Source organism: Lycorma delicatula, chromosome 1 (genome assembly GCF_047948215.1).
Source record: "Lycorma delicatula isolate Av1 chromosome 1, ASM4794821v1, whole genome shotgun sequence".
Classification (NCBI taxonomy): Eukaryota; Metazoa; Arthropoda; class Insecta; order Hemiptera; family Fulgoridae; genus Lycorma; species Lycorma delicatula.
In genome coordinates, this window is record NC_134455.1 from 47993552 (window position 1) to 48007382 (window position 13831).

General features: G+C 28.7%; 1 protein-coding gene across 3 annotated transcripts in view; it reads left to right on the forward strand.

The window, feature by feature from the left end:
- Nucleotides 1–13831, forward strand: part of Pfk (ATP-dependent 6-phosphofructokinase) — a 132819-nt gene that overhangs the window by 82328 nt on the left and 36660 nt on the right. For all 3 annotated transcript variants that reach the window (XM_075354517.1, XM_075354510.1, XM_075354502.1), the window contains exons 8-13: nt 121–311; nt 4206–4287; nt 6780–6926; nt 8963–9121; nt 9967–10119; nt 12788–12887. In XM_075354517.1, the coding sequence (XP_075210632.1) occupies nt 121–311; nt 4206–4287; nt 6780–6926; nt 8963–9121; nt 9967–10119; nt 12788–12887 (832 nt within the window). The remainder of the gene's footprint in view (nt 1–120; nt 312–4205; nt 4288–6779; nt 6927–8962; nt 9122–9966; nt 10120–12787; nt 12888–13831) is intronic.

A 13831-nucleotide genomic window follows, 5' to 3' on the forward strand; every position in this document is an offset into this window, starting at 1 on the left:
AAGATTGTAACATATTCAACAAAACAAAATATACATGTAATACTATTTTGTTTAGCATAGTATATATTGTATTACTTCATCTTAAAATATATTATTTTGGCTTATTATTTTTATGTGAAGGGTTGTCGTATGGGAGCTGAGGCTGTAATGGCTTTAATGGAAGCGACGCCAGAAACACCAGCTTGTGTAATAACATTAGATGGCAATCAAGCAGTTAGGCTTCCTCTTATGGAGTGTGTTGAAAGAACCAAAGCTGTAGCTAAAGCAATGGAAGAAAAAAAATGGGATTTGGCTGTTCAACTTAGAGGAAAGTATGTAAATTTAGTATGTATATATATTTTTTATTGATAGCAATAAAAGTTTATTTCAAGACTTTTGAGCCTGAGATGGGATAAGATTTACTGCTGAATTATAATAATGCCTTTGTTTCAAAGTATTTTAATCTCAAAATAAATAAATGTTTTAAAAACCGTACCATGAAGTTAATAAAGAAGTAAAAAAAAAAAGTTATTTTTCAGTATTTAATTGATTATTAGATATTTTCAGTTCAAAATCACATTTCATATCCCTGTTTTGATGTCTGATAAATAAATAAAAAATGACTTGAGAAATGTAAATTTTATATTTCCTCACTGTCTTAGTCCAGTGTTTGTCGCTCAGAATTCTTTCACACAAAACTGATTGACTTGAAATTTGTACAGTAATTAGGGAATAGCTCAAGGAACCAAGCTTTATATAGTTAGCAATGTGTACTTTTACCCTAGGGTTGGGTGTCACTCCATCTCAGGGGTGGAAATTATGATTTCTGTGGTTATTTTGAATTACATTCAAAAACTTCTAAGCAAAAAATGTTCTAAAAATTGTTTGTAGTGTCAGTACTAAATGTTGATTTTTCATTCAACCATTGAACAATTTTTCATGAGTAACTAACTCAAAAACCTTATGTTTTATCAAAAACATTATTAGTAAAAGCGAAGCTTATAAAATAACAAAGATTGGTTTATTTTTTCTTTTATTTCTGTAGATGCAATACAAATAGAGTTATGCCTCATTGAAGATAAATTTTTGTTCACCGAAAAAAGTTTAACTTTTCAACAGTATATAATGGGAAAACGGAAAATTTTTCAAGGAAAACTTATGGGATTTTTTCAAAGTAATTGAAAATACCTTTAAAATTAGCTTTGGTAAAAGCCATTAACATGCAAACTAACAGAGTTATGATGAAAGGTTGTTTTGCCTTTTCAGAGAAAAATAATCAGCAATGAAACAAATGACTTTTCCCCAGAAATGGAATAATCTTTCTACAATTTACTTTTTTTAAGTACTTGCATTATTTTCTAGAAGTCTGGCCGGTTTGGAATGCCTAGATTTGAAAAAAAGGTTGATTCAGATTTGTAAACGTTTTTGAAATTTCTGAAAAAATTTATTTTTTTCACAATAATGAAAACACTAAGAAAACACGTAAAAAATGCTAGAGTACAAATTTTTTTTTTTTACTGAAAATTTTGTTTTTTTTTATTTCTGTAGAATAAAAATTGATTGAGATATCACTGTTAGAAGTTTGTATTTGAGTGCAAGGACCTTCCTCAAGCCTTTAAACTCAAAAATTTCAAAAACAAAGGGCTCAAGGAATCTGAACTTTACATGCCTTTTAGCCCTTGAAATTCCCTGCAAAATGATTTTTTGAGTGATCTGGTAGCTTAAAAATTAAGTATGTTATTGTTGAAAAACCAATTGCAAATTTTTTTTGAAATTTTTGGATCATGTAAATTTTTTATATTCTAGACAGTTTCGGAGCATTTATGAATACAGGTGAACACATAACTGTATCTACATATGTATAAGTATATCTTCATACACTCATATCTATATGTATATAAATATATATATATATATAGATGAAGTATAGGTAGGAGAAGAGATGAAGGAGGGAGCACTCTGTAGGTGAACACCTGCTGATGGATAATAGAACTTTGTGCATAGATCTTTATAGATATATTGTACATGTATATATGTGAATGTATGTCTCGTTTGTTATGGTGTAGTCAGTACTTTCCAAAACCGAAAGAATAAATACGTGGTGGTAGTTTTTAATTTTAAGTAAACATGATCGTTAATTTTAATCACGAGGTCGATTTGTAAGGTTCATTGCAATAAATTATAAATTACATCGACTGTAAAAAGTTTATAATTCATTATAAATGCACCATTTAAACATTTTAAGCTGTTGAAAACTAAGTCTTTTTCATCATTAGGATGGATTCTAAGGGTTGCAATGTCGTAACATCATAAATTATGTTACAGAATATGGAAAAATATTTATTTTACACATCTAAATTATTTTGAGCTACAAAACACTTACATCTATAATTTTAACCACTTTTCATAAAGAGTTTTAAGGGTTAAATGCACCATTAAAACATTTCAAACTGTTGAAACTAATTTTTTTTTTTAATTTTATCATAAGAGGTGGTTTCTAAGGGTTGAAACGTAGTAAAACAGCATAAATTATATTCCACAACATAGAAGAGTGTTTATTCTACAACATGATTTCAATCTATGAAACATTTAAATCTATGGTTTTTGAATTTTTTTAACAAGGGGTAGTTGTCATCCCCAAAAAATAAAAAGCACACATCAGGAACATACAGCTTTTGAAGCAGAGGGTTAGATAAGATTATTACAAATTTTCATGAAAATCAGTGTCTGAAAGAATTGTAAGATAATACTCTATTTTTACAGTCTTTTGATAATTTTTCAGCTTTGGTTATTTGAAAGTTATCTTTTGAGTTGTAAATTATCAGTCAGTATGAGATTTTGTTTCAGATTGTGGAAGAATGTAATCTGTGATGAACCATGCACAGTATTATGGGGCTGGGGGAACCAGCAATCAAAAAAGGACAGAAGCATCAATAAGATGCTTATCTTATTGATCTTATTCAATAAGATCAAACTATAATTAAGAGCTTTTTGAGTGAGGCAATATTTTAAAGAAACATATGGCGTTTTAATATAGTAAAACACATTAACGTGGTGGTGCATTGTACAGTTATCACTTCTTATGTGAAACTTTATGGTGAAGAATAGAATAATCACATAAAAAACGTGGTGGTGCATTGTAGAAGAATAGAATAATCACATTTTTTCATCCAAAATTATTATTTTTCTTTTTCAAGAATGAATTTGCCCTTGAAAAGTTGAAAAAGGGTTGATAATACCAAATTGCTTTTGTAGAAAAAGTTGACGTCCAGAAATTAGTTGAAGCTCACCAGAGTGAGCTTCTTTTTGTTTTGTGGTAATCTTTTTAATCCATCTTATTTATTCAGTCAGCCTATATCTTTTATTATCTGTTTTATATGTTCAGTATTTTTCTTCATCTATAAAATTTACCTCCTTCACATCCCTCCTACTACCAAATAAACTAAACCTGGATATACATGACCCACCAACCTATTCCATCTATTTAAATGATTCTGCCATAACCTCCTCTACTTTTCTCTCTGTGGTTTTTTTTGTTTCTCTCCTCTTCTATTTACCTTAAGACCTCTTCATTTCTTTTTAATATTTGTATTAAATTTTTTTTATTGAATGCACGATACTGTTAGAAAAATGTTTAAAATCCAAAATTTTAGCAAGAAAGTGAACCTCTGTTCAAAGTTTAACAATGTGTTGAACTTTTTAAAAACAGGACTTTTTAAAAAATGTTTGAGATAAAATATTTGCCCTTGTATTCTTTTTAAGGGCAATAATTTTTACTAATATAGTATATAGAATTATACTATTAATTATACTATTAGATATTTACTAATATAGACAGTTCTGATTGAAGAGAATAGGATAGAGAGGCTTGTAGTGCAGTGCTACTTGAAATAAAACAATGTTGTAATTTCTTTTAGTTTTTCCTAGTGTTTCAGGGATCCAGATTATAATAGTCAGATATTTTGATTAAATCTCTTGATACTTAAATTTCATTAGATTAATAATTTATAATATAATTTGATTAAAATATTGATTCATTTATGATAATGTAATGCCTATTAACACAGAATTGCAACATCAAAAATGCTTCATGAACAGCGACAATACATCTTATTTTTATAATAGCTTTTAAGAAATAACTTGTGTAGGTATAATTTAGTGGTTAATTGTATATCATGTTGAATTCAATATTTTCTAATTGCTTTTTTTTCAACCAACTTTTTTAGGAGTTTTGTGAGAAATCTAGAAACATACAAGATGCTAACACGATTGCAACCTCCACGACTTTCAATACCTAGACCTGAGATGGTATATCTGTTACTTCATTTTCTTATATTCTTTTAGGTTGTGAGTGTGTGTTTGTGTTTGAGTTTGATGTTATTAAAATTGTGAGATAGAAATAGAAATTTTAACATTTATGATATATATTAAATTTAAAATTCATTGAAATAAGATGATTGAAAAAGTTCAAGGACTTTGTTTTTAGGGAAATTTAGCCTTTATTTTCAAAATCAGCTGCTATGTAGAAAATGTGCAGTTTATGATGGCATATATAATATGCCTTATAGGATATATGTAGATATATCCTTTGTATTTTTATTATACTAAATATTTTTCTTCCCCAAGCAATGAGGTTTTATCTACCGAAGGTACTTAAGGCACCTAATTGATAACTTAAGCCATTGGTAAATAATATGAATAACAAAGATCCCAAAATGGCTGTGTTATATCTTTTAGGTAAATTTCATAAGAAAACAGCTACCTGTTGTAATTGGTACCATGATTCAACTTCCAGAAAAATTTGACATATTCTCGCGTCACCATCAGTTCAAAATTTTATATATACATTTTTATAATTATATATATATTTAATTTTCTTGTGGACACGATAACTGCTGTAATTTTGTGCCAATCACTTTCAAAGTCATACGTAAAATATAACAACCCAAACTCTTGGTCAAGTTTGTTAATGGGCAAATTCGGACCATGGGGGTGAAAATGGGGGGGGGGGGGCCTTTTTCAAAAACTATAACTTTCATATTAAGAAAAATATCGAATTTGTTTATAGTTTCTACAATTCTTTGGATAAGTGCCTAAAACTTATCCAAGTAAAGTTTTCTGATATCACCAACCATTGGCCCAGGGGGTGAATAAAATGGGGTTTAAGACAAAAAATAATCATACCTCCATTAATAGGCAAGTATCGAATTGGTTTAAAGTGGTCGTTATGAAAAACAATTTTTGATAATAACCAACCCTTATGGCAAGGGATAACCAAAATGTTGCTGGAATTGTAAGAAGATGGGGGCTGTAGTATGCTGAACATGTGAAACTTTTTTTCACATGGAACCATTGTTGTACTGAGTAACTTTGAATTTTTTTTTAACTTTAAGGAGGAAATCTTTTTTATCCTCTACTTAGCACTGGTGAAATCTGGCTCCACCTTCCGGCATGCCAAAAGAGATTTTTTTTTACTGTCTTGAAAGAATTATTGTATTTTTTTTAATACTGGCCTATTTATATTTCAGTTCATTAAACTAAATTTTTTCCTTAAGAAATTTAGCTTTTATATCCCTAACATTTTAATGTTAGATAGACAGTTTTTCAAATAGTTATAATGTTATTTATTATCTTTCTTAATATCAATAATTTTCACTGAAGTTTGTTTATTAGCTTACTCTACTACTCTCTTAAAACTGTCTTAAATTTTAATGAACCTTTCTTTAGTGATGCTTTCTTTTAGCTTGTATCGAATTTGTATACACTATTCTAAATAAATTTTATACACTATCACTTATATTATATCCTGCAGAACTGTAAAACGACTATTAAAATTAAAAAACCTAAAAATTCCCACTTAGAAATCAATTTTTTCTTTTTTTGTACTAATTAAAATTTCTTTGTTCAATATCTTACGTATAGATACTAATACATATAGAAATACCTTTCCTAAATGGTATTTGTACCATTTCAGTGTAGATACATGTACACGTTAAATGTGTGATAATAAGAATCTGTATTGCTGGATGATAAAAGTTTAGCTACTTCATTATGAAAATGAAGATTTTTTCAAAAGCAAAATCATTTTATTTTATTTAAATGATGCTTTAATAGATATTATTTTAATGTTAGGATTATACAGTTTTAGGCAAATGTAATAGGGTGTGTATATCAGCTTTCTAATATATTCTATATTTAGATGTAATAATTTGAAATTCTTTTACTTAAAGAATTATGCTTTAAGTAGTTGTAAAAACATTATTTTTGAAGAAATGGTTACTGGTGATTTGACCATTTGTGTTAAATGGAATAAAATGTTAATGGTTTTTTTATTATTTATTCTTGCCAACCAGGTCGCAACCATTTTTCAGTACTTAGTTTAATTATAACAATTTTCATTTACTTTGATCTGCTGCTACTCCAAAAGCAGATATTTCTTCTTAGATAAACTAGTTGTTTTTAGATAGATAATTATGCTGTATTATATATTGTAGATATAGGCTTATAAAAATGCTGTAATTTCATTCTATTCACAAAATCAATTGTATTTCATGATGTAAATATTATGTTACAACTTTTGGAAAAAATAAATTATTTAAGAAAAATTTAAAGCAGTTAAAATGTATATTTCTTAATGGGGTTACCTTTTTGGAAATGTCAGCCACCTCATTCAGTCATAATGTTTCTTCAATAATAAATCATCTAGTACAGAATTAACTAATGTGGAAAAATATTTGAATCTTTTAGTAAGTTGAGATCTATCTTTTACACTTTTGCAATGTAATAATTTTTTATTTAAGGAAGGGTTTAACTTTGCTGTTATGCATATTGGTGCTCCTGCTTGTGGTATGAATGCAGCTGTTCGTTCTTTTGTACGTAGCTGCATTTATCGTGGAGATACTGTTTATGGAATTCATGATGGTGTTGAAGGTTTAGTTGCTGGATATGTAAGTAATTATTATATGTTCTATATTCTTATAATTCTTTTTGGTTAACTGTTGTGATATAAACTGTTATATTTTAAATAAAAAACTGAATTATAGAATGACTCTAATCATATAATATTATTACTAGGGTCGTTCAGAAAGTTCTTGGCCTGATGCAGAGATGTTGCAAGTATGACAAAATGACAATGATATTTGTCAAGTAAAATCTTTTAGATGGCTTGCTGTGAAGTTTGAATGAATAAGTGTAATTGCTCATTTGTGGTGACTGAGTATAGTAAACAAGTTTTGACATTTTCTGAAAAATGGATAACTTTGTAGTTCAGACAATTATAAAGCACTTTGTTTTAAATAGGTTTAATCCTGATTGACATACAAAATGAGAGATTCCAATGTAAAGGATTCTTCCCCTTCATTTTCAACAGTAAAAAAATGGATGTCGTACATCCGTTCAAAATGATGAACATTCAGGATGCCCAAAAACCACTACAACCAACAAAATTGTCACAAAAATCTGCAGTGATGTATTAAATGACCTGACGTTGTAAAGTGAGATTTAATGACATTGTAAAGTGACATTTGCTGACATTGTAATCATCTCAATAGACCGTGTCCACTACATTTACACGTTTTGGGTATACAAAAATTTCCATTCGATGAATGCCATTTTTCTTAACAGCAACCAAAAATGAGCTGAATCTGACTGAACACTTCTCAAGAATATTTTCACTTAAAATTCTGCTATGTTCTTCAATGTTTTATAACAGTAGATGAAACATGGATTTACAATACACATCAGAGAGACCAAACAATAACCAAACATTGGGTGGGAGCAGTTGAAAGTGAACCAAAGAAAGCAAAAACAGTTCATCTGAAGGAAAACTCACAGCTACAGTTTTACTACCTGGTAAAAAGCAGGACAATCACCAGGAGTATTATGTTTCGCTACTGGTCAAATTAAAGGATGCTGTTCAGGTTAAATGTCCACTTCTGGCTAAAAAGAAAGTCCTATTTCACCATAATAATGCACCTACATACACTCCTGAGGTTATTGCTGCAAAATTTCATGACCTATGCTTCAAAGTGCTTCTATATGCATCGGATTTGGCTCCCAGTGATTACTTCCTCTTCCCAGACTAAAGTAATAGGTTGTTTAATGAAGATTCATTTCAAATGATGAGATCAAAGCTGAGACTATTGCTTATTTTGGAGAGTTGGACAAATTGCATTATACTGAGGGTATCAAATTGAAAGGTGTAATTTTCAATTACACTGAAAATTTTGGTTTTTGTAAGGTGACAACATTTTTGGTTTTTTTTTTTATCAGGCCAAGAACTTTACTAACAAACCCTCCTACAGTAGAGACTATTTTGATTGTTAGTGTTTTATTATTTTATTAACAAAGTTAACTTTCTTGGCTTCTCAGCAAGTAATTTTAATGCCAGATATTTGAATTAGCATACTTATTCATAAATTGGTTTGACTGAGCTAACAATAAATTGCAGAATTTTAATAATGCTGTACTGACACTTTTATTGATATTTCATCTCTCTTCACAGTGATTCTTTTCATATATTTAATTGCTTCTCTAACTTATTTGTAGGATAATAGAGCTCCTACTTTGTATTATATTATATTATTTACCCCCCTACCAATATTTATTCTTATCTTTTATTACTTTGATGCATATGCTAATATATATATATATATATATATATATATATATATATATATATATATGTATGTATGTAATGTTCATAATTATTAAAAAAATCCATCATATTTAAATACAAATAATTGTGTTTTAAAAATGAATTTAGTCTCCATTTTCAACAACAGATTTGGTTAATTTAGAGCCTTGATCTAGTAAGAGTAGAAAATAACATCATTTTTCATTTTTGTAAAATAGGTTTTGCACATAACTATTTTTGGTTGTTTTTACTGTAGAATATTTTTTGAAAGAAAAAAGTAATTTTATTAATAAGCATAAAAGATTAGAGTTTGTAACAACTATCATCTTTATTTTCTTATATTTCTAGATACAAGAGTTGCACTGGCCTGATGTAACAGGTTGGGTTGGTCAAGGTGGTGCAAATCTTGGAACAAAACGTACTTTACCTAATGAGAGATTGCCAATGATTGCACAACGTTTAGGTGAATATAAAATAAATGGTCTTCTTATCATTGGAGGATTTGAGGTATTTGCTTTTCTTAAAAACTATTAAAATTAGTAGTTTGTACATCTATTTACTCTTAAGTAGTTTTTGTTAATGTATCATTGCTGGTCAAGTTTCTGAATGTTAAGGAAGAAAGTGACCTATGGATTTTCATATAGTTATATAAGTGAGGCTGACAGTAAGATTTATAAATAATAAACTCCAAACTTATTTAAGAAAGAAAACATTTAGCTATAATTACTGAAATATAAATCTATTCAAATATAATAGGATTTATTATTGATTCAAGAATTATTATTTATCATTATTATACTTTCTGTTAATAAGTTTTTGTCTTTGATACATAAAACTGTATGCATCCACTTTTGTGTAAAAGGATAGTTCTGTGTGTAAAGAACATGTTCTTTACTTCTAATGATTTATTAGTGTGAATTCGTAAAAGGTATGAATTCATTCTATCTGAATACTTTGAAACAGGCTACTTTGAATCATTAGTTGCAAAGCCATGGTTTGAACATCTGTTATGTTATTTTTTCCATTCTGTTATTATTCAAATTAATCTGTCTGGAAGGCCTGGCTTTGTCTAATAAAGCACCATACCATTATTTTGGTACATCCCTTTATGATTCAGGTCAGGTAGAAGTTTGTTTTTGTTCCTTGGTGTGTGTGTGTGTGTGTGTGTGTATGTGTATGTGCAAATGCACTTGCGTGTCTGTATATATATGTATAGCTATAATGAGATCTTTTTTATTTGAAGAAAATCAGATCCATTAAATTTGAATTTTAATGCATTAATCATAACTTTGTATTTAAAATTTTAGTTACATTATTTCTGGTCAACTAAAAGTTTATTTCATTGTTTACAGGCTTATCAAGGAGCTCTTCAGTTAACTGCAGCCCGTGAGAAATTTAAGGAATTTTGTATACCCATAGTTATTATACCATCAACAATCAGTAATAATGTTCCTGGTACTGATTTTTCCTTAGGATGCGATACTGCTCTTAATGAAATCACTGAGGTATTTTGTGTAAATATTTCAAATACCTTTACTTCACACAAGGAAAGAAATAAAAGGTCTGTTCTGAAAATAACCTAATATTTTCAATTATGCGTTAACAGAGATATTTAGTGACAAGCGGTTGGCAGCATTATGTTCCGCATAACTTCCTCTGTAATTACATGTTCTTGGATTGTTGATATAATTCTTGTGTAATTGTTATTTGAATGCACTGTGTAACTGTCAGTAGCAAAGCAACGATACAATATAAAATTTTGCATGAAACTGGATAAAACTTTCACAGAAACATTTCAACTTTTGAAACAAGCTTATGGAGATGATGCTTTGGGTCGCACGCAATTTTACAAATGATTTTCACAACTTAAAAGTGGTTGTCAGTTGATTGAAGATGACCCTCGACCAGGAAGGCCTTCAACTTCAACTGATAACACCCGCATTCAGAAAATCAATGATCTGGTGAAAGCAAATTGCCGATCGACTGTCATAGAACCTGCAGAAGAGATTAGCATCTCAACTGGGTCATACCGTGATATTTTGACTGAAAAATTGAACTTGCATCGAGGTGCAGCAAAGTTTGTTGCTCGTACAGCAGAAAGCATATAGAGTGGACGTTCATTGAAAACTTCATGAATGAGCCGATGATGAAACATTCATACAAAGGATCATAAAGGGAGATGAAGGCTGGGTTTATGGCTACAACATTGAGACAGGTTTAAATCATCACAATGGATCTGTAAAGCATCTCTACGCCCCAGGAAATCACATCAGTCTCAATCCAATGTCAAAGTGATCCTCTTTGTTTTTTCGATTTTAATGGAATTGTGCGTTTTGAAAAAAATTCACAAAATGAGACCAGGAGTTGTGGCGAGACAACTCATGGTTCTTTCACCACAACACTGCACCTGCACACTCAGCATTTATCAGTTCATCAGTTTTGTACCAAAACTCAGATAACTGTCCTCCCTCAACCTCCCTACTTGCCAGATCTGGCTCATTGCACGACTTTTTCCTATTTCCAAAATTAAAATCAGTGATGAAAAGACGCAATTTTGAGACTATTGATAACATTAAAGAGATTCGTCATGGATTTTAAAGGCTATTTCAAATAAGCTATCCAGGACTGCTGAGAAAAGTGTGTGAGTAGGGGAGGGGAATTCTTTGAAGGGGACAAAGACCAATAATCTGTAAAATTAATAATAAAGATTAAAAAAATAAAGTTATTTTCTGAACAGACCTTGTAACTGATATTGAGATAAATTCAAAACTAAAAAACCCCTAAATCTGTTTACAAAAACATTGTTTGTCTAAGATCTTAAGGATTGGTGGAAAAACTAATTACTTAATAAAAATAACAGAAAAAATGGGTAGTATTGAAATAGTTAAAACTTATAAAACAGTAACAAAAATAATATTTTGATCTGTAATAGTTCTTTAAAATTATTAACTAAAAATTTGAAGTTATAGTTTTAGGCAAACCCGTTTGAAGGTGTAGAGTTAACTTAAAAACAGCTTAAATTACTGAATCCTCTAACTCAGACTGCCCACCACAACCTAATATCTTTCTGTAGAGCTTGCATAAACTGTAAACAAATCAAAGAAATTGTATTTAATAAAATGGGGATAACCAATCTTATCTTAAGAGAAAAATTTCTTAAAATAGAATTTTTAATAAATTTAAAATTATAAAAAGCTGTTTTACATTATTGTAAATAAATAAGTTTCCCGGTTATCTAATTCTTGTTTCTATTTCCTCTCATTTTAATTTACTTTCCTCCATTTTAATCAGTTATTTAAGCTGATACTTTGATAAATAATTTATTATTTATTATCAAAAACCATTTGTTTCTTTCTATTAATTTTAATGTTTTCATTTAATGGTAAAATTCCCAAAATAATGTATTAATATCAGAAAGTAATAAAATCAGTTGTAATAAGACAATAGAATTAATTTTAAAAAATATTAATTTTTAAGCTAAGTTTATTTAAAAAAAAGAGATGTTAAATAGATCATTTGAAATATAAAACTATTTTTATCTTTACCTTTTAAGATTGTGTACAATGATGAGTTTAAGTCAAAAAATTACTTCTTTCTCAGTATATATTCAGATTATTATTCTGATAAAAAAAAAAACACCTGTCAATTATTTAAAACCACACACAGAGACTGTTAAGTAATAAATTAAAGAACCTTAATAAAGAGCAGGTAAAATCCATATACTTAATGGCGGAAAAAAAAATAAGTAGCTTAGAAAGTCATTAGGAGTTAAAGGTTTCATAGCTAATATTGAAGTTGGGAGTAAGGCCAAATCATTAAAATAAATTTTGAAAAAGTCTAATGAATATTATTTCTGACATTCAGTTGAGTTAATAGTAATTCCTATCTTTCTAATCAAAATTTATAACCAGAAAGGAATCATATGAATTTATCTGGTTTAGTACAAGGAAAAATGAAATCTTCAAGCTACCAAGACACTTTCTGCTTCAATCTCCAATTTTTTATCATTTTAATCACTATCCTTTACTTTATTTTTGTTATTTCTCTTGCTGTATATTTTTTCTACTTATCTTAATAGTGGTTTTCTTTGTTGTAATCTAATGATTTAACATATTTTGTAGTTTTTTATGTACTGGTTTATATATTTTGAGATTAATCAATTTTTTATTATAGATATGTGATCGTATTCGTCAGTCTGCCCAGGGAACAAAGAGACGTGTGTTTGTTATTGAGACAATGGGCGGTTACTGTGGTTACTTAGCTACAGTTGCAGGTATGTTGGGAAATATTTAATTTAATATAGTTATTTGTTTTGTGAACCTTCTCTATCTTCATTAGATGCTATACTCCTTATAACTCTAATTCTTATCTTATATACTTGCAGCTGAAATTATTCTGTACTTTCTATAATTCAATGTTCATGTTTCTGTTGCATATATGAAGGTAAAATGATGACACACACACTTTAATTCATATTCACAATTATGTGTGAATGTGCAAAAAAAACTATTCCTAAAAATATAATTTAGAAAAATTGAACAAAAATAAAAAAAATTTTATTTGTAGAATCTTCAGCTGAATTTCCTGCGGCAAGGACATTAGAATAATTACAATTACACATCTAAATATTTAATTATTTCTAATTAATATTAGTATGATTTATTTTCATACTCATTTTAATTAAGATTACTAAAAAAATATTCAGAAACCAAATAAGCATGCTTGAACGTTTCACTTTATTGGTCGTAGTTTGTTAAGATTCAAAATGTCTTCCTTTCTCACACTGAATGCTTTTTTTAGTTGGAAAATGCATCTAATTTTTTTTTTATCAGAAATTTATGCAGCTGATTTTCCAGCTGAGGATGAAAATATTTCTGGAAATTGAGTTGAAACCTTATACTTTGTCAACAACAAACAGTAAACATTTACATTGCTGTATCAGTGTTTCTGTATGTGGCTTAGTTCATAATATCATATTCTGCATCAATTCCATTAATCTGAGATATATAGAGCATGAAATTTGAATGAAGCTTGTAATCAAGCAGCTAATGTGCTGGTATATCAACCAATTCTACAAACATTTCTCATGTCAGTGTTTACAAAATGGAAAATTAAATTTGTTCATGATTCAATATCATTTTCAATCATTTTACAATTTACATTAAAAGTAAATCTTTTACAAATAAATTGTTATCCCAGATAAATGTTAAGTGTAAT